This window comes from Protopterus annectens, chromosome 10.part0, assembly GCF_019279795.1.
Source record: "Protopterus annectens isolate FY-2018-M chromosome 10.part0, PAN1.0, whole genome shotgun sequence".
In the NCBI taxonomy this organism is placed as follows: domain Eukaryota; kingdom Metazoa; phylum Chordata; order Ceratodontiformes; family Protopteridae; genus Protopterus; species Protopterus annectens.
Window position 1 is genome coordinate 189,438,360 of NC_056744.1, and position 26,273 is coordinate 189,464,632.

General features: G+C 36.8%; 1 protein-coding gene across 2 annotated transcripts in view; it reads right to left on the bottom strand.

The window, feature by feature from the left end:
* Positions 1-3,760: 3,760 nt before the first annotated feature.
* The window catches only part of KIF19 (kinesin family member 19), a 1,202,512-nt gene continuing 1,179,999 nt past the window's right edge, over positions 3,761-26,273 (bottom strand). For both annotated transcript variants that reach the window (XM_044085136.1, XM_044085135.1), the window contains exons 19-20: positions 17,450-17,609; positions 3,761-5,002 (exon numbers count right to left, since the gene is read on the bottom strand). In XM_044085136.1, the coding sequence (XP_043941071.1) occupies positions 4,845-5,002; positions 17,450-17,609 (318 nt within the window). In that variant the 3' untranslated portion in view covers positions 3,761-4,844. The remainder of the gene's footprint in view (positions 5,003-17,449; positions 17,610-26,273) is intronic.

Genomic DNA, 26,273 nt, shown 5'->3' on the forward strand with positions numbered 1-26,273 from the left:
AATTCGTGTATGCAGTGTACGTTATGTCTCTGTTGTGACCCCCTAGAGAGGGTCATTCATTTTTCTTTTACTGTAGTAAAGGGAATGAGAATGTTGCACTGCCCAGTGGAGTTTTTAAAGTTTGGCTTTTGCAACAATCTATGATCAAATTCATTGTCCCCCCAACAGGAAAATGCGCTACAGTTCTAAACCTTGGGCTATCTGTGTATTGGAAAAACATGGATTTTGACATATCAGTCCAGAAACACTCACTCATTCACCTTAAATTGTATTTTTCAGTTCTACTTGTAAAACTAAATATTGCAATGTTCCAGACTAGTGGCTTGCTTTAACCTTGGCTGTATGCAGATGCTGTAAATATTACAAAATAATAATAGTAGTAATAATAATAAGAATAATAATAACAATGATTAAAATTATAATTAACAGTCATTGATAAGGAATTCCATCAAATGAAAATGGAAATTCATTTTTAAATATCTATAAATATTGTCTGCCTCTGTGATATTATGTGTTGTTTATTTCCAACTTTTTCAACTTTGTTAGACCATGCATTATCATATTTTACCCACCTGTTGTACCCTAAGCCAAAGATTTTGGTGAAGAAAGATTAAAAGGTATACATCATTCTGTTTTGACAAACACAGTACAAGGAGAGATTACAGCAGTGAAACAAAAAGCAAATGGCATAAAATGCATTGGTGAGTAATTCACATTAAAAATACATAGTTAAAATCTTTTTTCATCATTTCATATGTAGTTAGTTCCACACACTAATGCAATTTTTACATTTGTAAGATAATATTATTTGATAGTTCATCATGTTACCTTTTTAGAAAACTAAAATACTTAAAATGTTTTAAAAAACACGCAAGATTATTTGTTTAAAATACTGGCTTATTTCATTTCACAGAACTCCCAAACAAAAAAGCACATTTGAAATGTATTGTTTTGTTTCCATCATAATTTAGCAATTTGTTAAATTATTAAAGATACATTTCAGTATCTGACATGAGTGAGGAAACGTGATCAAGAAAAACAAGCATACAGTTTTTGTGGGGTAACACCAGTTAAGATGCAAAGTTTCTTATTCATCTTAAATGTTACGAAATAAATGGATTGAAACCACCAACCTCATTAGCAAAAGTTAAATAATGTAAATGTAAATAACTACAAATTGTATTTGTAAATAAATAAACTCTGGAAATTGAAGAGCTGGCAAAATTCCTATAAATTTTTCTATCATTTTTTTCCTTTGCAATAGTGTATCTACATTGATAACATTTGTAGATTATAAAGTAATTAACTCAAAATAATACACCTGCAATATAACATTGCATTCTCAAGATCATGTTGCTACATGGTTTTAAGTGCAAAGGCACAAGGAAGTCTAGTTTGCATATCTGATATATAGCGCCACGGCAAGTCAATGGCTTGAGATGGATTTCATACCTCGATCACCTGGTTATAGTTCAGACCTGTAAGAAGAATATCTCTCTTATTTTTAGACAAACCAGCAAATGCTCATTAATCTACCATGCTACAGAGGAAAACAAAACCCTTTCGGTCCCAGAACTTAGACCGAAGCACCAAAGGCAGTGGTGTTTCCATATTCATAAATGATGCGCACACCTCCAGACTGGTAGCCCAACATAATGAATAGAACCAAGACACTCTCCTCCAAAAAAAGGAAGCCTATCTGGTGGTCCCATGCATAAACAAACTCTACAACAGAAGGAGGAAACTCATGCGGACTAAGGTGAAGTCCCAAGAATGGAAAAACTACCTTACCTGCCTCAACAAAAAGTTGAGATCTCTCATCAAATCCTCTAAAACTAGGAATGAAAACAGAATTGCAGTAGATAGTAAAGACAACCACAAGGCCTTCTATAGTTATGTAAAAAATCTCCATGGTAATATCCAGATTTGCTCTGAGCTACTGCACAATGGTACCTCCTATACTGAGCCAACAGATATTGCCAGTACACTGGCCGACAGATTCAGTGCCAACTTTACCCCCCCCCCCCAAAGGACCAATCACAATACCAGTAGATTGCCAGGAACCCAGTATTACTGCTGCACAGGTTAAAACAGCACAGTCCAAGGCCAAGAACACAGCTTCTATGGGACCGGACAATATCCCTGGTTGTGTTCTACATGAACTACAGAGTGAAATGGCACCTCACCTGTGTGCCCTGTTCAATCACAGCCTCACCTCAGGCTTTGTCCCTTCTGAATGGTGCACTGCTACAGTCATCCCTCTCCACAAAGGAGGAGTGACTACAGACCCTGGGAAGTATTGCCACATTAGCCTGATGAGTCTGATATGCAAAGCTATGGAATGCATCATCATGGACCTAATAAACAAGGATATAAGGAATCTCCAAACTCTGGATACCACACAGTTTGGTTTTGTGAAGGGTAGATCATAAAAAAAAAAAAAAAAAAACAAAAAAAAAAAACGTAAAAGGACAACACACAACAAAAAAAGTACTGCACAACGAAAAATCTATAATTTATAATTTGCTTTTTATTGCACTCAGTAGATCATGCCTGCTCAACTTGGTTGACTTCTTTGAGTCAGTCACCAGAGCTGTGGATGAAGGCAAAGTGGTTTATACAGCCTACTTTGATCTGGCCAAGGCTTTTGATACCATTCCCCACTCAGGAATCGTAGAAAAACTCACTAAGCTTGGCATCAACACCTATATCACTAGGTGGGTTGCTCACAGATAGAACCCACAGTATGAAAGTAGCTGACTCCAAGTCAGACTGCCGATTAGTCAAGAGTGGAGTCCCACATGGTTCAGTCCTGGGTCCTCTCTTGTTTGGTATCTACTTCTCTGAAGTCCAGGCCAACATGAAGGGACTCTGGCAGACAAAGTTCACAGACAATTGCAAGTTGGGAGCTATTATTAACTCCCCAAGTGATGTTGACATCCTACAGAATGGCCTCACTGTGACCAACGACAGGTGTCAGAACCATGGCCTTAAGCACAATGCCAAAAAATGTGTCATCATCCCATTTGGAAAAAATCTGGTTCCCAAGAATTACCACATTGATGGTAGTCCAGTGAACACAGAAGGTGTTATAAGAGATCTGGGAACACAGCTTGACAGCAACCTCTCTTTTAATCACCACATTGCCACTGTGGTCAGAAAGTCCTTCTTGTGGCACATCTCATTATTAAGGGTTTTGCATCCAGGAAGAAAAAGGGCATTGTCTCCCTCTACTCTTCTCTCATTAGGCCAATCATCGAGTACAATGCCCCATTTGGCATTTACCTCATTAGACACCTGCAACAACTGGAGAGGCTGCAAAAGGACCTCACAAAGAGGATCCTAGGCCTTAAACACTTGCCCTATATGGACAGACTCAAAAAACTCCAACTATTCTCTGCCTCATATCGCCTTAGAGGTGATCTCTGCTTGACTTACAAAGCCATGTCTGACACAGCTCTGTTAAAAATGCTGCATCTAAAGAAATCCCAATCCCTCCTCACCACACGCTCCAGAGACCTCAACCTCATTATCACAATTAACAGAACATGCTGGAGGGAAAGGTTTGTAACCCAGAGACTGCCCATGCTATGGAACAGACTTCCCATACATGTCAAGCAGAGCACCACGCTGATCCTCTTCAAGAGAATTCTTGATGAGTGGATGGCTAACAGAAAATTCTCCCTGGGGATAACTCCAGTGGCTCTACTCGACAGAAACACTGGGAGCTAAGGTTGGTTGGCACTATGCCAGGGTAATTCTAAGACTAGGCCTGTAATGGCCCCAGGGCCATTAGCCTAGTACACACCTATGAACCTATGAACCTTTACTCCTTGTCCTGTCCTCACTGGCCAGACCTTTACCAGTACGGCAATGCTCATGGTCATCACTGTTTGGACAATGTTTTGTGGCATGTAGTTACCTTCATAAATGATGACTGGTCCCACATACAGGATTAACTGCCCAGTTTCAGTTTCACCCCTTCCACTCCTTGAAGATCAGTACTTTTCTCTGGAACTGGAGGCATTTTCTCCATGAAATACATTTATTTTATGCCACAAGACCTTCTCATGCCTCGTTCCAGGCACACATGTAGCTGTGCCAATATGCAAGCAAAGTATTTCAATCTAAATACAGTAATGAAGTAATCTGATCACAGTCTAGCCCTCAAGATTTGACTGCAAAGTTGCGCTTTCATTATCCCTCAACATGCATATAAGCAGATGTGGGTGGCAAAAAAAAAGCAGACTGGTGTAATGCAAAAGTCATGTGTGACATTCCTCTGTGAACTTCAATTTTTGTATATCTGCTCTAAGAAATGGATGGATGCTACTCTGAAAAGAGGTCTACATTGTGTTTTGAACTTCACTATGTGTGTATTACTTAGACAACAGATTTAAATTATACTTGTCCTTCTACCTAACATACATACACAGACTACAGTGGACCATTCCTAGTTCTTTTAGTAACTTAAGTAAATACATGGTACCTGTCAAGTTTTGGTATACTTTAGAAAATATGCAGCTATACAACTGATTTGTATATAATTAAACACCTTGAAAAAGTGTAACTTTAAGGATCACACAGCAATCCAAATACTTGATATGAGGTGAGAGAAATACCTTAGCTGTACACAGCTTATACTTCATTTGGAATGTGCAAAACAATGGAAGTTCAAATGTTAATGTTGTCATTTTTTCATGTACAGCCTTCATGGAGCTACACAGCAGTGCACTATTCACCCTAAGGGCCACGTCGCTCTTCTGTCATTGCAGCTTGAGTGTTTCTAGTTTATTTTTTCTTTAAATGAAAAGGGGCACCAAGTAAAGTGACTCCATATACATTCAATATTTTGTAGAGTGTAAGTCCTTCCCTGGGGCATTGGTATTGTTTACAGTTGTATATGTAAGCCTTAGTCTTGGTGGGATTGTCCTTTTCCCATTCGCAGGATAATTCAGGTTGAGACTACCACCTGAAGAGTCTGATGCTGCTGTAACAGAGCCTATAAGAACAGAAAATAAATACATGACAGAATAAGGAAAACTGGGTCATTAATGCAGTTTTTCTTACTTATTAGTTTACAGAGGAAGTGGTTAACAGCTTGGGTATATCTGGCAAACAGATGCCCATTTTCTTTAATAACAAAAAACACTTCAGAATATTCAAAACATGGTTCAAATATTATGCATATGATATTTATAAAACTGCTGGCATGCAGAGAATATAAAGAGCAGTGCTCATGCATCTTTGGTGGAAAATGTGGAGTATGTAACAATAATTACGCACAGTGTAAGAAGCAAGAAAAAGAAAGATAAAATATAATTATCAGGATTGTAAATGCAAAAAGAGAACAACCCATCAGATGACACAGAGAGGGGGGATAAATATTTTGTACTGCTTTCAGATCTTGCAGCATCCTGTGACATCCTTTGTAATACCTGGCCAATGAAAAAAATCTGCATAAGCTATATTTTTGTATGCTTTATGTCCATAATGGCCTGTGAAAGCAATATCATGGGTTATAAACAGAACTTCTTGTTGGTAGGCCTTGGGTGCTACCAACTGCTGTATGATGTCTCTATCTAACCTACATCAGGGCCTATTTTCTGTATAGCATGCCTTTATCTTAGTGTGCATAGTCCCTGGCTTGAGGATCAGGATCCTCCTTGGCTATCTTGCTCAAGTGCTGTAAAGTAGGCTGTGAGAATAAGCTTGTCCCAATTTCTTTTTTGTGATCCTCCCCAGCATCCATTCCAAAGGAAGTATGTTACCTTCTGTCAGTGGTGCCTCTACTCTACTCTACTTCAGACTGACTACCACCATCTTCCTTTCCCCTTGAGGTAACCTCTTCCATGGGATGCCAGGTATTTTTAATAGCTGAGTCTCAGTTTTAGTCTTGCTTCTACTGACTAGTTCCCACTTCTGAAATAACTACATCACCAGCCCTAGATGAATGTGTGAGCTCATTGTTGGACTTCCTTATCTCTCTTTTGAAGTGTTTACTTTTATACCTCGTTGCATGCTACTGCATGCACATAAGGTATTCCATTGTCAAAGTCATTCTCCATCAGGACATCTGCTGAGACCTGTTAGCTGCCTTGTCTCTCAACCAGAAGTCATACCAATAGCATATGAAAGTGTCCTTCCCAAGCCCCTAACTAGACTGTACTGCCTAGGTAATTACTGCTCATTTTGGACCTCTGCAGGTTTAATAAGGGGTTATATTTGAAGCTGTGGCTTCTAAGCACAGATCTCACTCTGCTACACCATGATAAGATACAGAGTCTGGTAGGTGTTTGGTGTAGAAGCTGTCTCCACACAACATTCCAATGCTTGCTCCACTTGCTGCTTCATGAAACTTTCATTCCCCTCTGGGCCTCAGTGGACAGTGTAACCATACATGCCTGTTTTAGTTACACTTAAGATATACAACCTCAGGATGTGGGCAAGTACTACAACTCCTATAAATTTGGAATCTGCTGTGATGGCTTAGGTTTCCCACATGGGTTCCTTATACTGCTGTACAGTGCTGGGTATCCCCTTCCTATGCAGTTGCAACCTGCTAGCTGGACAGAGGTTTATCTTCTTCCCCATCTTTTTAGCACTCCAGGTCAGCTAATCATTTAAGTCAACAGGCAAAGTCATACCTCTCAACCTGGAAACATCAAAAATCTGGACAAGGCCCATGAAAAATAGGTACAAATCTTTATGCTGATTAATTAAAAATTTGCATACATAATTACATAACCCCGCCCACTCCAGTGGAATTGTGAGATACCAACTTGCAAATGCAGAATGAAGAACAGACAACCAAAAATATGGCACCAGAGTCCCCCTGCAGCCATTCCAATGTCCCATTACCTGGCTATTTCAGCCCATTTACCATAAACACTAATGTGTGCATGGATACTGCTTTACTTCTACAATAATTATTTGGATTTTATTTTTAAATTTTATAGCACAATGCTGTGCACAAACACTAATAGATATCTGCTAAACAAACCAATGCTGTCTCATTCACAATGAAAATAGACTTGGCATTAAAAATTCTCTGCCCTTGAAACTCACATTCATTGAAACAGCATTGAAGCCCACACCACATCCAAATAAAATGCATCTGGCCAGTGGTGGATAAAGATTACTTTTGGGCTGTTTTCAAATCATAGGCCCCTTGCACACAAAAGAAAATACATACATGTGTTTTTTGATACGCCTTCCTGACGTTATCAAATTATATTCCTTGTATAATACAGCACACTTGTTAGACTTAAGTTAGAGTATATTTTAAATTTATTGTTTGAACATTTTTCCAGTAGGCAATGAAACAAAATGGATGAACCAGTAATGACAAAACTACCCAGTTCAGAAGGCAATTAAACAAAATGCATGAACCAATGACAAAACTGCCCAATTAGGAACATTTCCATCATAAAAGTCTACTTACACACACACACACACACACACACACACACACACACACACACACACACACACAATATAGTCCCCCACCTATTTCCATTTAAAACTTGAAAATACAACAAAACTACACATTTTAAAGAAAATTTTCCCAGGGAAAAAAATCGCTGTTCCAAGAAACACACACACAACACAAGCACACCAAAAAAAACAGCAATCCACACACATACACTTAAAATCCTACATCTAACCCTACACTAAACTATACATACACTACTATCTATCCACTTACCTTAACCCAAATCCTAATCCTAAGGGCCGTCACTATTGCACACTCACCTGACCTGCACCCTAACCCTAACTCACCTAGCCTGCCCTAACCCTAAACTCTGTCACCATCGCACACCCCCCTCACCCGCGCTCTAACCCTAACTCACCTAACCCACACCCTAACCCTAATGTCCACACAATCGCACACTTACCTGAACCCAACCCGTAACTTCCCACCACAGTCCTGATAACCGTGAAGCCACAGAAACAACCCACCGAATTCTTTCCCTGGGAAAGAATTCTGTGTTCCACGGCTTCACGATAATCAGTGTTCGAACTTAACATTTCGACCATCTGGTGTTCGATAATCAGCCATTTCGACGGACTGATATAGACCCTATATATATATATATATATATATATATATATAATGACAGTAATGTAAGCCATAGACATCTTGCACAGCTTCTTGCACTTATTTTCAGTTTCAGTTTTTTTTTTGAGGGGGGGGGGGCAAAAGGTAAAAAAACAGGGACACATTTTAAACATTGCTTGTATAATTTTGGAAAGTTGCTAGAATAAAATGGTGTGTTACCACCATGCATTTCACTGCCAATTTTTGAACCCAGTCCCTGTGCACTACAATCAGAGAAACATATCACTATGGTGAATCAGCAGCTTCCTGAAAGACAGAAATACTGAAACTTAAATGGTTATCATTTAGTGAATTCAGTTCTCACTTCTCACCATAGCTCTCAACCTCTTAGCACAGAAAACCTGGACAAAGTCAATAATGGGGGAATACAGCCCCAAAACAGGGACAACTTTCAAATACTGATCTTATAAACTTAGAAAATTGCTAGAATAAAAGGTTTGGTGTTACCATTCATTTTCTGAAGAATATGAAGTCTGAAATTCAAATGCCTGTCATTATTTAGTGAATTCAATCCTTCAGTGATTTGCCATCAAAATCATGAAAATCACAGATTTAATGAGGAATAGAACAAAAATATGAGGCATAAATTCACAAGTGGTGGTGGCTACAGACTTTCGGCTCTTTTTATCTGTACCCAAGGTACAGGGTTGGAGCCTGAGTACCTCTAGCCACCAGGTGTATTCACCTGGGGGCATTTATATACATAGACACACACACATACCAATACCAATCCTTGTTCCCAGTTCCCATGCTGAATGGGCACACACACTCCATTGCAGAATACCTTAAGCTAGCAAAGCAACTCTGTTGCAAAAAAATAAGCACAATGCCAATGCAGAATACCTTAAAGCCGGGCACACACACTCTGTTGCAGAATACCTTAAACAAAGCAACTCCGTTGCAGAAAATAAGCAATGCAAAATACCTTAAGCTCTAATGAGCGTTAAGCAATGCAGAATACCTTAAACTCTAATGAGCATTCACTAGATAGACCCAACAAGCTCTAATAATGAGCGTTCGTTCACTAGACCCAAGCAGAAAATAACTCAGTTGACCGTTCAGAAGCAATCCTTACCATGCTTGCAGCAGCAGTAAATAAGCAAAAGAACAGGCACACACACTCCATTGCAGAAAATAAGCAATGCAGACTAATTTACAGTTAAGCACCTTAAGCTCTAACTCCAGAAGCAATCTTTCCCATGCTTGCAGCAGCAGTTCCTTCCCAAGAAGTCATGCTTGCAGCAGCAGATCTATTCAAACAGACAGCATGTGAGCCCTTGAGCTCACTTCCGACAGGCTGATGGAGCTGACGTCATTGAGCATGTGATAATGTCAGCTCAAAAAGCAAAAGCAAAAAAAATTTACAAAAAGCTGGGAAACAAATTGGAAATGAAGGGGTGCCACTCGGGAATTGTGGCACCACATTATTTGGACCCCAAAACTCGGTAAAAACTGAGTAATTCGGTATGGTTGGGAGGTATGGGCAAAGTACTGAGGGCTTTGTCCCACATCAAAAGATCTGCAATTGTTTCAAAGAGTATGACCTTACATCCACTCATCCCAATATAAAAGTAACTAATTACTGTTTTCTGCAATATATAAATCACATATACTAACAACTGCCTTTCTTCTCTGCTATCTAAACTTTTTTCTATGTGTTTCAGGGGTCAGTTTAAAACACACATCCACACAATCTTTGCTTTTAGCACAATTGTAACAGTCAACATCATGAAGTCTGTAAACTGCATGCAGGGAACTCCCTGTGAGCAGAGAAGTTAAAAACCTCATCTGCTGCACCTGGTCATCTTGGTGCTGATTACATATCCTTTTCAGATGCTCAAATAAAGCCTTCAAAACTGTGACACCTGTGCACTGGCCCAGTAATCAAGGAGCCTCAATCCTCAACACTAACACCAGTAAGGGGCATGCACATTTGGAAGGATAACATGTAGACACACAGTAAAGTACAATTTCCCTATAGAGCACACAGAGATTACAGTCAGTCTGGGGCTGGTTTCTCCCTTTCTCTACAGATCCCCAATAAGACTCCCCACTGCACAGCTATAGGGTACATATTTTAGCCTAGTGGTCAAGCCAAAGCCTCCAGCACTCTCTCTTTCCAACCAGTACATTGTGTCCTTCCCCAAGTAGCTGACACACACACACACACACACACACACACACACACACACACACACACACACACACACACACACACACACACACACACACACACACACACACACACACACACACACACACACACACACACACACACACACACACACACACACTTTGAGATGAGAGTTACATACAAACACACAGACACTCCTGAGGAAGGCTGGCACTGCTTCTCCAGCTATGCCCCCTTCTTGCCCAGACTATAAGGTAGAAATCACTGCCCCCAACCACTAATATCAGCTACTAATAAAACCCTTACCAAAGGGTGTCCAATTTTACTGTGGAATATTACTATCCAAATAGTAAGTGTGACCCAAGGCTAAAGCTACTGTAGTGGCTTAGTACAGTATCACTAAATACATGCACGTAGTCTAAAGCTTAAATTATCTCTACAAGAAACAGCCACAGTTGAAAGGTTTAAAAATATTTAATAATAAATAATAAAAACGCAAGACAAATATTCTCAATTCAACACTGTGCTAGTCAAGAGTTCAGACATCACGGGAAAATGCTTAAAATAATACTGTAGAATAGTCTAACATAAATATAGAAAACAACTAGTCTAATCTTATGATTTTCTATCTATTTCTAAGAGAAACAATGTTTTAAATAACTTACATACATACAGAGCAAAGGCAGAGTACTGGTGAGTAGATGTGTTCAGGTTCAGACAAAATCCAGAATGCTCTAATTTTCTGTCTCTGAGAAAGTCTTAAATTGATAATACATCATTGATGACTCATTTTAGATTACATCATTCTTGACACTAATTTCCCAGGCTAACAGAACCTCATAGTTTAACATATCTTTATAATCTTGCACCTGCAGGAGCCACAGCAATAAAATACATTATACATATAAAGTCTAGCAATTAACTCTGGTCTCAAAACAATAGAAGGAATGTCTTAGCCCAGACATCATGTCTCTGAGTTTGTGATCAAACAGTAATACAATGCTGGACATATCAACTTTCTTCCAGCAGAGTGCACTGTGATTACATATTTGAAGCTCAGTAGAACATATACTTTAATCATAACATATAGTTCTCTTTTACATTTGTAAAACCAGCCTGTGGATTATATTAATATTTACAAATCACATAGAATTATTTGCAAGATTCTATCTGGCTAGGTTGGCAGCCTTTCAGTTTTCACAAAAACAATCACCTCTCTTTATACTATGAGACACGTTTTACATTGAGGTGAACATCAAAGCTTTGGCTTTCCTGCTCCCTTGACTCGTGTTCATGAAGGATAACAGTTTTGCACTCATGATGGTGTTGCTTTTTACTCTTCTCTCTCCAGCTACAGCATTCTCCCTGCTGCTTAAAGATTCAGATATTTCAACTCCAATTTAAGCTATCTTAACATCAAATTGGCTTTGATGTCCACTAAGGATGGATTGTATTGTCCTTTAGACCCTGCACACCCACAGCACCTGTTAGGCTACCTACAAGTTTATCAGGCTGCATTACTGCTTGCACACAAGGCACTTCCTTATTCATGTTGGCATATGGGATTCCTGTAGCTTTAGGACATACTGGAATGCAGATGCAGGATTATAGTAGATTTACACTACTTAGTTAGCTGGAGCATTCACATCTTGACATAGTCAGAGCCAGATCATGGTCAAGAGGTCCCCAGGCAGGGTAAAAGGTCAAGACCCCTTCCACAGCTGCCTCCCCTTCCCCCACCAGCTTCCCCACCAAGCCATTCCAGTGTCCCATTACTTGACTATTTCTCCCCAGTTACCATAAATCTGTTCTACCATTAGTGTGCACACTATTTTCCTTTTTACTTCTACAGTGATTAGAGATATTTAAAACTTTTATTTGAAATTTTATAGCACAAACACTGATAGCCATTTGCTAAACAAACAATACAGTCTCACAATGAAAACAGAATTAGCATGAACAGTAGCTTCTCTGCCCTTAAAACTCACATTCATTGAAATGACATGAAAACCCACTGAAAGAAAATGCATCTGGCCAGTGGCTGATTAATTTTACATTTGGGCTGTTTTCTAACCATAAGCCCCTTGCACACATTTTTTGGACCATGAATACATGCACGTGTTCTTTGATGCACCTTTCTGATAGTAATAAATTATATTCCTTATATAATACAGCACCACTTGTTGGAGTGTGTTTTAAATTTGTAAGTTTGAACATTTTTTCCAGTAAGCAATGAAACAAAACTTATGAACCAGTAATGGCAAAACTACCCATTACAAAACGTTTCAACCACAAATGGACACACAAACTTCTGTCATTACAATCCACCAACATCATTTGATATGCACAATCTCTACAGAAGTTAAAGTCGCCTGAATAATTCCACATTAAAAAGATCTGCAAATAATGAAGTGGTTGCTACCAGCAAACAACTTTACATTTCAGTGTTTCATCACCAAATTCATTGCTTGCTGCCCTTGAAGAATAAACTGCCAATGTTACATTTAAAAAAAATGGTAAGCTGGTTAACACTGCAATAAGGAATGATTATCAAACTGGGAGCAGGTTCATAGTTATCTGGCAACTCATCCAAAGGAGTACCCACTCAGGAATGCAGCACCCCCATGCAAAGAAGGCATGGCATTATTAGCATTGCATGTACATGGTGGAAACTCGGTCTGAAACTATTTTTTCTACCATTATTCAATGAATGCTATCTACAAACAAATTTTATGAGAAACAGACCACACACACAACACATGCACACACGTGCACATACACACAGATACACACATAATAATATACTCATCAAACAGAAATGTAAACTCCAAATGAACACTAGAATGAGAAAGGATCTTACAAGAACTATGGATCATTTCTTTTCCTAGACATATTTTAAGAAACTTTAAGGCAATCTCTTGACAAAAGGAGCCTAACAAAATCAAAATATTGCAAATAATGATGCCAGAACAAGAACAGATCCTGGAAATGTCACACATCTTTTCTTTTTTAATTTCCTGAGTATCTATATTTACATACTGATGATACATACTATCAAGGAAGCGATGTACTCACTTAAAGTGACAGGACACAGTTACCGCATGGTGGACTGGATTGCGATAGTTACTTTAAGATTGTATTTTCACTTGTTCTGTCTTGTCCTGGGGCTTTCTGGCACCTATATCCTAATGGCATACTATAATCTGATCTGCTTGACTTTGCTAATAGGGCTGATGACTGATTGTGTGCTGATTAAACACTTGCATAATGCTGTCCTGTCTCATGCTACAACACCAGACCACTCAAGAATTTGCATTGCATGTAGCCAAAGTTCCATAGGCAGTAGCAGGATAGTAACTGAAGAGATCAACCAAATAGATTTCAAATACTGTTAGTGCTCCTTGGGGAGTCAGTGTGGCATCCATCTTTCTGTTTCTCATTTTGTGTGGCATCCACCTTGCTGACTCTCATTTTATGTGTGGCATCCATCTTACTGGTTCTTATTTTCAGTGAAGTATTCATCTGACTGGTTCTCATTTTCAGTTCCTAATTTTCACAGGGGACACAGACTTTAACATATTGTAGTTGATAAGATTTTCTGTTATGACATCTCTCCAGGTAGTATGCAGATCAGTTTTCATGCCCGAAGTACTCTTCTGGTTTTAAATCTAGTTACATTTATTATTGAGGAAACTGGAAATGTTCTCTGCTTTTCAGTCCATTTAAAAAGTATACGGTACATAGAAATTAAACAAATTTCATTTCATAGATGTTTGATGACTGGATTGCATTCTCACATTACCTTTCTTTTCTTTTTTATTGATCCCCCTTCCCCATAACTGACCATCAACTACTACCACCTCTTCTCATTCAGTACATCTACTGGACCTTCCTTAGCCTCCCCTGGACTCTACTGATCCACATCTGGGGTCAATCACAATTAAGTGATCAAGGATGCAAGTGCAGCATCATACTGCTGCTTGAGGGTATGCCGTATCCTTCCCCCATGACAGCCTTGCAAGCTGCTAAGCAACTGGTGCCTACAGGAGGTGCAGGCATGCTTCCACCTGACAAAGTGGTATACCAAATGCAGTGCAGAGCTTACCAAGGTCTGAATGCTACTGCTCCAGTAAGCCTGGGCAGCCTTACTGACTCCAGGATATATTTAATGAGGTCCATTCAAACACTGATAAATATCAAATGTGGGAACTAAAACATGATTACAAGAAAAGAACTGTATTATAAACAAGGTGTCTTAAAAACAAACTGGAAAGAATTAGGAAAATTAAGATTTTATGTTTAAAGCTATGATTTTGCTTATGACTAGCATTATTTATTAAGTGGAAAATAATAAATGTTATGAAAAAGGACTGATGAAGGACTGAAGCATCACCATTCTAGTTTTCCATAGTTGCTCATATAATTAATGTTAAATATGTTTGTTTCAACCCACTTAGTTACAGTATCATGACTGGGTTCTAAACCAATACTGACATTTGAAATACTAGCTTAGCTGTTTTGTGAATATATTTGTTTTTTTTTTCATTAACTCATCTTTTTCCTATCATAGTGTTGGCCATAAATGCAGAAGCAAGTACAAACTATTGGGACTGTTGAGAGCAGAAATTACGTCAGTACATATTTGATATATTTAATCCAAATTACCTGATTTATAGCTGGCTAGACAATACAAATCAAACAACTTTATCAAAATCATCCTAACACTGTAAAACCACATGTTTGGGCTGTGACGCCCCTGCACTGGACCAGTAATGAAGCAGCCTCAATCCTCACCACTACCACCAGTGAGGGAAGTACACTGGGAGGATTACAAGTACACACACAGTAAAGTAAAATTTCCATTAAGAGCACACAGAGATCACAGTCAGTCTGAGGCTGGTTTCTCCCTCTTTCTACGGATCCCCAATAAGACTCAACACTGGCATAGCTATAGGGTTGAGATCTCAGCTGAGTGGCCAGGCCAAAACCTCTAGCACCCTCCCTGTCCAACCAGTGCTTCGTGTCTCTGCTCAAGTAGCTCTCACAGACACACACACACACACACACACACACACACACACACACACACACACACACACACACACACACACACACACACACACTTTGAGATTTGATTTATACACAAACACAAACACATACCTGGGAAAGGCTGGTACAGGTTTACTAGCTATGCCCCCTTTTTCACAGACTACAATGTAGTACCAGCTGCTCCCAGCCTCTACTTATCAGCTACTGTAAGGCTCTTACAAAGAGTGAGCAATCCTACTGTGAAATGTTATTATTATCCAAATGGTAAGTGTGACCAAGACTTTCAAGGCCATTTAGGAGTGGCCTGTATAGTGTCACTAAATAGATATGCAAGTACTCTAAAAGCTTAAATATCTCTAAATAAACCAGCCACAATGAAAATGTTTAAATATATTTAATAATAAATAATAAAAGAACAAGACAATACTCAAACAACACAGTAACTACAGAATTCAGAATCACAGGAAATATTAAAAAAAAAAACATTGCAGGTCAGTCTCAAATAAATACAGAAAACATCTAAACTAGTCTTTACTGTATTCCTATCTATATCTAAAATATACTATGTCCTAAATAACTTACTTACAGAGCAAGGCAAATGCAGATGAGTGGATATTCCTGCTAGGTCAAAGACAAAACACAAAGTGCTCCCTCTCCCTCTCTGAGAGAGTTCTTAAATTAATATCACATACTACTGCTGGGTTAGCCTGGATGACATCACTCTTTGTTATCTGCCTTCACTTCCTAGGCTAACATAAACTAACATCATTTTAACATACCTGTGTGAGAAGTACATATCTCTCAGAAGTTTGCAGAACTTGGAAGTTGTATAACAATAAAATGCTATTACATTTGAAACCTAGTAATTATTTCTGTTTCAAGACAATAGAAAAACCTCTAGCTCTAGACACTGTATCTGTTTCACTGAAACTAAGAGATAACACAATCATAAAACAATTTCAACTTATTTTCTTGAAGCTTTGCAAGTTAACTCTATATGTTCCAGCTTCTACTATTCAAACATACATTTGCACGGGTATATAGTTTATACAAATTTCTGTTCTTTTCCAGTAGGGCACACAGTGGGTACATTCTTAAAGCTCAGTACATAACATACAGTTCTCTTACATTTGTAGGACATGGATATGAATCATATTACTATTCATAAATGATATGATTATTTACAAAATTCCAGATATCTGGGCTGGCAGTGTCACATTTCTGTATAAATCATGTTAATATTTTCAAGTGACATATAATTATTTACAAAATTCCAGATAGCTGGATTGGCAGTATTTCTCTGGTGTCACATGGGCCACCACAATTGAGTGCTAAAACAACATTTAAAAAATTCAGTATCTGACAGTTGGTTTATAGGGTTAAGGCTCTGAGCTAGAGTTCCTGCGGTACAGGGTATGATTCCCTCAGCATTTGTTTGCTTGTAGTGTGACCTTAAGCAAGTCACTTAATGAAACAGTGCTTCAAGCCAGCTATGAATTTGGGCAAGGCTCCTCACTGGTCCCCTGGAGTGTAAGCCTAGTAAATACCTATGAACATTACAAAAATAGTGTAGTGTAGTAAACCTACATTAAAAAATGTTTTTATTGGGACACGTATTTGTAATGTAACTTTTATATCATGGATTACTTTCAGCTATCCTTTATCCTTGCTCAGAAAGCTTACTGTTGTTAAAGATTTAAAGTGATTTTTGTAACTGTTTTCAGTTTTACATTCCACAGCTACTCAAACAATGTTCCTAAAAGTCTAGAAAGTAATCATAATGACTCAGAACTGCTCTCAAAATAAAGTTTCATTTTGCTTCAGCTCATAAACTGTACTCTGTGAAAAGTGAGCCATACATTATTTCACAAAGTCTCCTAAAGGAACTTGCTCCTGATTTTTCTGGACTAGACATTTATTCATCCTCATCAAGTGGATGAAGCCTTTAGCAGGACTTAGACTTGCAGTGCATCTTCAGATAATCATATCACATCTCATTCTCCTCCTCCTCATCTGGTATAATGATGCCAACTTGTGCTCTTTCTGTAGATCATCTCAACTAAATGCCACATAAGCAATAAGAATCACCTTTGCCCAAAGTAGCTTCAAAAACATTACAGATGATTAGTGGAGTTTCAGCCTACCTGCTTTGTCAGTCTGAGGCAGACGTACTTTTGCAACTGGGAATACAGTCTTCTCTGGCTGTCTGATATTGGCAGCCACTCGCCTGTTCATATACAGTTTATGATCTGAGGTGCTCTCTGAAGGGTGATACCTCGTAAGGTTATTCCTGGCTTGTAAGACCTGAAATTGCACAAAAGGTGATGGTTATATATATTTCAGTAGTTGTACGTGGTCCAGAAATTCCATGCATATAGACTGCAATGCTACTTGCTAAAGTCTAGCTTAACAGGTATAAATTACCAATTCCTTTAACAGCCAAACCAATACCAATAAATCTGTAAAATGAAAGGAATCTGAGGACATAGCTGTAATCTATAGCCCCGTGAGAAGGCAGCTATTGAAAAATACATCAAGAATAAGTTGCATCTGTAAGGCAGTCAAAAGGCCCAATTCCATTTCTGAGCTACAAGTGAATAGTAATAGCGTAAGGGTATCCCTCCACTTACAAAGATGCATCACAAATGACTTTGCTTATTTGAAACATTTCATGTAAAGCAATTTATGCTTTTTTTTATGCTGCAAAAAATGCTCCTGAAGATATAACTCTAACAGCATGATCTCTCTCTCACTCACTCTCTTTATATATACTTATATATATATATATATATATATATATATATATATATATATATACACACACACACACACACACACACACACACACAATGTATACAGTATATATATAGACACCTGCAGCAACTGGAAAGACCCTAAAAGTACCTCACCAAGAGGATCAAAGGGCTCAAAAAGATGCCATATGCTGCCCGGTTAAAGAAACTCCAGCTCTACTCAGTGGCATACCGCCTGTTCAGAGGCGATCTGTGCCTGACGTATAAAGCCATCTTGAGCAAAAACAGGAAACCAAATAACAAATTCCAAGGCTTCAGGCACACTAATCCTGTGTAATAAAGATGTAAAAATCACTTGTAGATTAAAGAAAGAGGTTTAATAAAGCGCTTTTCGTTGCCTTCCTTAAGGCAACTTCATCAGATTTATAAAAAACACATCCAACAAGCCCATATAAAAGGTTTTTCACTAATTAGCAAATTCATCATGTGATCAAGATTAAATTAAATCATGCAATTTTAAAGGAACCATCTCCAAATGTTAAAATATTAAATACTATACTATCATGTATTATATTTACTACTAAAAATAATGGCTAAAGTATATCTGCTATACACAAAAGAAATAATATAGGTGTAGCAAATAATTAACCTGTATGTAATTACAACAGTTATAATAAATAAACAACTAAAAATGACCAGACAACCTAAAAAAACTTATACAAGGTCCACACTAAATAATATTCGTTGTGTTTACCGTGAATATGTATACCATTAATATAAGCATATTTACAGAACTACTATTTATCTTTTCAAGCTCCTTAATTTTAAAAGGCATTTTATATTACAATGTTCATTTATCCCTGGTTCACAAAAGGCATTAGTTTTTATTTGCCATGAAAGTTCAAGTTCTTCCAATAATAGGTTAAAAGGCCCCCCTCTAATATTATGTTGAATTTGGTCTATAGCTTTAAAGGTAAAGTTATGAGTAGGGTACATCAACCTATGTCTAGCAAGGGCATTATCAATTTTATTAGTGTTCATAGCATAAATATGTTCATATATTCTGTCTCTGAGCCTACGCTCAGTTTTCCCTATGTAAAATCCTTTACAGAGGGAACAGAAGGCAACATAAATCACCATTTTAGAATTACAATTTAAATTATGTTTCATATATAATTTCTTACCTCCAATAGTAAAAGTGTAACCTAAATTGATATGTTTACACATATTACAACATCCACAGTTAGTCATACCCATAAGTCTGTGTATGTTATTATGGTTTTGGCCTTCTAATATATTTTTTAAGTTATTACCCTTCTGAAAATAATTCTTGGTCTCTGATTTAACTTTTCAGCCAAGAATTTGTCTTGTTTTATCAATTCCCAGTTCTTGAATAGAACTCTTTTAATCATAGTACTATCTCTACAGTAAGTCGTAATGAAACTATATTCAAAGTTTTCTTCCCTAGTTTCTATTATAGTCTGACTACTAGTTGTATAGTCACTATTTAATTCTAAATTTAATGAAGTATAGTTTAATACATCAACCATTACTTCATCTCCCAAAATTGGTTTCAGAATACCCCTAGACCTTTTACAATAAATTTCATTAGTGATTGACTCAATCAAAGAGAGTGGGTATCCTCTTTGTTGAAACATATTAGTTAGTAAGTTACATTCTTCATAAAAATCAGGTTCTCTAGTCACCATCCGAGCCGCCCTAACCATTTGACCTTTCACAATAGATCTTTTTTGTGGGTTTGGGTGTGAGCTAGAATAGTGTAAAAATGCATTGCAATATGTATCCTTACGATGTATTCTTGAAAAATATTGTTTGTTCACTAAATCTTTAGTTAGATGTACATCCAGATAGTCTATACTGGTTTCCTGAAAGTTATATGTAAATTCTAGAAACTCAGTTGTGGAATTAAAGTATTCCATCATTGCACTTGCTGCATCTAGTTTGCCTTTAAACATAATAAAAATATCATCCAGGAACCTAGTATAATATAGAATGTTATACATACAACTAAGGTTATTAAACACGTAATTATTCTCCCAGTATGCCATCACTGTATTGGCAAAACTTGCCCCACAGGGTGACCCCATAGCTACCCCTTGTTTCTGTAAATATAATTCGTTATGAAAAGAAAAGAAGTTATTAGTTAAAATAATATCTAACAAAACTTCAACTAAATATATTTCTTCAGTTGGTGCTTTTTTACCATGAAGAAATAAACTCGTCCATTCCGTCCCTTCCATATGAGGAATTGACGTGTACAAATCTTTAACATCTATGGTCAAAAAGTTGATAGAGGGATCAAAGGACAATTCATTGATTTTCTGTAAAAATGTCCAAGAATCCTTACATACCTGGCTTTCGGTTTTTAAGAATTTTTTTAAAATATTATCCACTATTTTTGCACACGGATATGTTATAGATCCACGACCATCTATTATAGGTCTCAAAGGGGGGTTTGCCATGTCTTTATGGATTTTAGGGATTGCGAACAAAACAGGGATTATAGGCCATAACATATTCATATAATTATACTGGTTCATATCTATTTTAGCTTCAATAAATAGATCATTAATATATCCAGAAATACGTTTATATGCTATATTTACTTCATTAATAGATGCCTTAATGTAAGCTGTACTATCCAAAAGAGTCTGGACACGAGTTATATAATCAACTGTATCAAAAGTACAATACCTCCCTTATCTGGTTTAATAGCACGAACCTGTAGCTTTCTAAATAAATTCAGTGCTGACCTTTCCTCATAGCTAATATTTTCAGGTTCACTACAAAAGAAGCTGGTATGATTGTCAGCAAAAAATCTTAAATCAAGTTCAGTCATTATCTCAAAATATTCAATAACGGGTGTAGTGGAGGGTTAAAGATACTGGGAATGTGAAGTTCAGAAGGTGAACAGTATTCTGTTCCCAAAGCATGACCAAATAAAACTTTAAATTAAGTTTTCTTACAAATAATTTTAAGTCTTTCACAGTCCGTACTATGTCCATTTGTCGACTTGGTACAAATGTATTTCCTTTAGCTAAAATGTCAACAAGAACTGTGTCAACTACAATGGAAGAATAATTATATATATTAAAATCCCCAGTCTTATTTTTCACAATGACAACTCCTTGTTGCAAGTCTTTAGTTAGTTCTTGCGTTTGTTGTTCCTCCGAGATTGGTTTTTCTGAAAGAACTTTGTCTTTTTCGGTATTGCTCCAGAATTGGAGTCCTTGTGAAAATTTAAACTATTCGTATTATGGCTGGGAATATTTGTTGTTTCAGTATACATAGAAGCACTTTTGTTGTTATTAGAGCGAATGCCTGATAGTGTTGTCAGAAAGTTCATCATTTGTGTCCTGCGGACGCCTAGGATTCACGCCATTAGTTCCACTATTCACCACACTAACCATTGCTTTCCCAACTTGGGATGTAGGTGGTTGAGGATATGCGAGGCCGTTCTCGTAAGCAGTACGGTCTCTATTCAGTTTTTTAATTTTATTAAATTTAAGTCTGTCCAGTAGCTGTTCTATGCTGGAAAAACATCTTTCATGGTCATATTTATAACGACCAAAGTCAGAATGGGAAGTAATCAAAGAATTAAGATCACAGACTTCTTTTGATAATTGTACTATTTGTATGTTATAGTGTTTAAGCATTAGTTCCATAAGTGCCAACCCTTGTTGGTCAAACAAAGTGTTTAACTCCAGATGAAACAAAGAGTCAGCAATAAGACCTGTAGGGTATGAATAACGTCGTAAACCCTTTGGTACAATCTGTTCCTTAATGCACTCTTCAAAGTAGTTTACTTCGAGTTGCAATTTCTTAAGTTTTAAAAGTTTGATGTCTAATAGTTTCAAGTTATCAGAGATGTAAACTGAACTAACCTGCTCGTTATTAACATTGTCAGCTCGTTGCCCCTCAGGATTTTCTTGACCAAAACGCAAGTTCCGCGTATCTTGGATCCACTCCTGCAGCTGAAAGGTACTATTAAGCTCCACAAGGTTATGGGATGGTAAATCACTAACTGGAGCAGGTAAATTGTTATTAGCGTTCAGGTTGCCTCCATTCTGTGTATTACTGCCATTCTGTGTAATATTAGTTCTGTTTCTGTCATGGTTTAACAGTGGTGACCGATTAATTCTATTGTTGAGAGGAAGCTGTTCTTTAGTAGTACATATCGGCGTGGTGTTACTTAGAACTGCCACAGCTGGTCTTGTTGGTTGTTGTTGCTGCTGCTGTTCGTCTAAACGAACAGCTAAAGCATCAACGCGTTGAGATAGCGCGTTGATAAGAGCTGTTAAAGTCAGTTCTTCCTGTGGTTGAGATTGTAAAAACAGCACAGGACTATTAGGATCAGTAGAGTTGCCAGCAGCCATAACAAACGACGTGCACAAACTTGAGCAAAAACAGGAAACCAAATAACAAATTCCAAGGCTTCAGGCACACTAATCCTGTGTAATAAAGATGTAAAAATCACTTGTAGATTAAAGAAAGAGGTTTAATAAAGCGCTTTTCGTTGCCTTCCTTAAGGCAACTTCATCAGATTTATAAAAAACACATCCAACAAGCCCATATAAAAGGTTTTTCACTAATTAGCAAATTCATCATGTGATCAAGATTAAATTAAATCATGCAATTTTAAAGGAACCATCTCCAAATGTTAAAATATTAAATACTATACTATCATGTATTATATTTACTACTAAAAATAATGGCTAAAGTATATCTGCTATACACAAAAGAAATAATATAGGTGTAGCAAATAATTAACTTGTATGTAATTACAACAGTTATAATAAATAAACAACTAAAAATGACCAGACAACCTAAAAAAACTTATACAAGGTCCACACTAAATAATATTCGTTGTGTTTACCGTGAATATGTATACCATTAATATAAGCATATTTACAGAACTACTATTTATCTTTTCAAGCTCCTTAATTTTAAAAGGCATTTTATATTACAATGTTCATTTATCCCTGGTTCACAAAAGGCATTAGTTTTTATTTGCCATGAAAGTTCAAGTTCTTCCAATAATAGGTTAAAAGGCCCCCTCTAATATTATGTTGAATTTGGTCTATAGCTTTAAAGGTAAAGTTATGAGTAGGGTACATCAACCTATGTCTAGCAAGGGCATTATCAATTTTATTAGTGTTCATAGCATAAATATGTTCATATATTCTGTCTCTGAGCCGCTCAGTTTTCCTATGTAAAATCCTTTACAGAGGGAACAGAAGGCAACATAAATCACCATTTTAGAATTACAATTTAAATTATGTTTCAGATAAAATTTCTTACCTCTAATAGTAAAAGTGTAACCTAAATTGATATGTTTACACATATTACAACATCCACAGTTAGTCATACCCATAAGTCTGTGTATGTTATTATGGTTTTGGCCTTCTAATATATTTTAAGTTATTACCCCTTCTGAAAATAATTCTTGGTCTCTGATTTAACTTTTCAGCCAAGAATTTGTCTTGTTTTATCAATTCCCAGTTCTTGAATAGAACTCTTTTAATCATAGTACTATCTCTACAGTAAGTCGTAATGAAACTATATTCAAAGTTTTCTTCCTAGTTTCTATTATAGTCTGACTACTAGTTGTATAGTCACTATTTAATTCTAAATTTAATGAAGTATAGTTTAATACATCAACCATTACTTCATCTCCCAAAATTGGTTTCAGAATACCCCTAGACCTTTTACAATAAATTTCATTAGTGATTGACTCAATCAAAGAGAGTGGGTATCCTCTTTGTTGAAACATATTAGTTAGTAAGTTACATTCTTCATAAAAATCAGGTTCTCTAGTCACCATCCGAGCCGCCCTAACCATTTGACCTTTCACAATAGATCTTTTTTGTGGGTTTGGGTGTGAGCTAGAATAGTGTAAAAATGCATTGCAATATGTATCCTTACGATGTATTCTTGAAAAATATTGTTTGTTCACTAAATCTTTAGTTAGAACTAATGCTTAAACACTATAACATACAAATAGTACAATTATCAAAAGAAGTCTGTGATCTTAATTCTTTGATTACTTCCCATTCTGACTTTGGTCGTTATAAATATGACCATGAAAGATGTTTTTCCAGCATAGAACAGCTACTGGACAGACTTAAATTTAATAAAATTAAAAAACTGAATAGAGACCTATCCTCAACCACCTACATCCCAAGTTGGGAAAGCAATGGTTAGTGTGGTGAATAGTGGAACTAATGGCGTGAATCCTAGGCGTCCGCAGGACACAAATGATGAACTTTCTGACAACACTATCAGGCGAAAGTGGCGTTGTTCGCTCTAATAACAACAAAAGTGCTTCTATGTATACTGAAACAACAAATATTCCCAGCCATAATACGAATAGTTTAAATTTTCACAAGGACTCCAATTCTGGAGCAATACCGAAAAAGACAAAGTTCTTTCAGAAAAACCAATCTCGGAGGAACAACAAACGCAAGAACTAACTAAAGACTTGCAACAAGGAGTTGTCATTGTGAAAAATAAGACTGGGGATTTTAATATATATAATTATTCTTCCATTGTAGTTGACCCAGTTCTTGTTGACATTTTAGCTAAAGGAAATACATTTGTACCAAGTCGACAAATGGACATAGTACGGACTGTGAAAGACTTAAAATTATTTGTAAGAAAACTTAATTTAAAGTTTTTATTTGGTCATGCTTTGGGAACAGAATACTGTTCACCTTCTGAACTTCACATTCCCAGTATCTTTAACCCTCCACTACACCCGTTATTGAATATTTTTGAGATAATAACTGAACTTGATTTAAGATTTTTTGCTGACAATCATACCAGCTTCTTTTGTAGTGAACCTGAAAATATTAGCTATGAGGAAAGGTCAGCACTGAATTTATTTAGAAAGCTACAGGTTCGTGCTATTAAACCAGATAAGGGAGGGTATTGTACTTTTTGATACAGTTGATTATATAACTCGTGTCCAGACTCTTTTGGATAGTACAGCTTACATTAAGGCATCTATTAATGAAGTAAATATAGCATATAAACGTATTTCTGGATATATTAATGATCTATTTATTGAAGCTAAAATAGATATGAACCAGTATAATTATATGAATATGTTATGGCCTATAATCCCTGTTTTGTTCGCAATCCCTAAAATCCATAAAGACATGGCAAACCCCCCTTTGAGACCTATAATAGATGGTCGTGGATCTATAACATATCCGTGTGCAAAAATAGTGGATAATATTTAAAAAATTCTTAAAAACCGAAAGCCAGGTATGTAAGGATTCTTGGACATTTACAGAAAATTAATGAATTGTCCTTTGATCCCTCTATCAACTTTTTGACCATAGATGTTAAAGATTTGTACACGTCAATTCCTCATATGGAAGGGACGGAATGGTTTATTTCTTCACGGTAAAAAAGCACCAACTGAAGAAATATATTTAGTTGAAGTTTTGTTAGATATTATTTTAACTAATAACTTCTTTTCTTTTCATAACGAATTATATTTACAGAAACAAGGGGTAGCTATGGGGTCACCCTGCAAGTTTTGCCAATACAGTGATGGCATACTGGGAGAATAATTACGTGTTTAATAACCTTAGTTGTATGTATAACATTCTATATTATACTAGGTTCCTGGATGATATTTTTATTATGTTTAAAGGCAAACTAGATGCAGCAAGTGCAATGATGGAATACTTTAATTCCACAACTGAGTTTCTAGAATTTACATATAACTTTCAGGAAACCAGTATAGACTATCTGGATGTACATCTAACTAAAGATTTAGTGAACAAACAATATTTTTCAAGAATACATCGTAAGGATACATATTGCAATGCATTTTTACACTATTCTAGCTCACACCCAAACCCACAGGAAAGGACTATTGTGAAAGGTCAAATGGTTAGGGCGGCTCGGATGGTGACTAGAGAACCTGATTTTATGAAGAATGTAACTTACTAACTAATATGTTTCAACAAAGAGGATACCCACTCTCTTTGATTGAGTCAATCACTAATGAAATTTATTGTAAAAGGTCTAGGGGTATTCTGAAACCAATTTTGGGAGATGAAGTAATGGTTGATGTATTAAACTATACTTCATTAAATTTAGAATTAAATAGTGACTATACAACTAGTAGTCAGACTATAATAGAAACTAGGGAAGAAAACTTTGAATATAGTTTCATTAC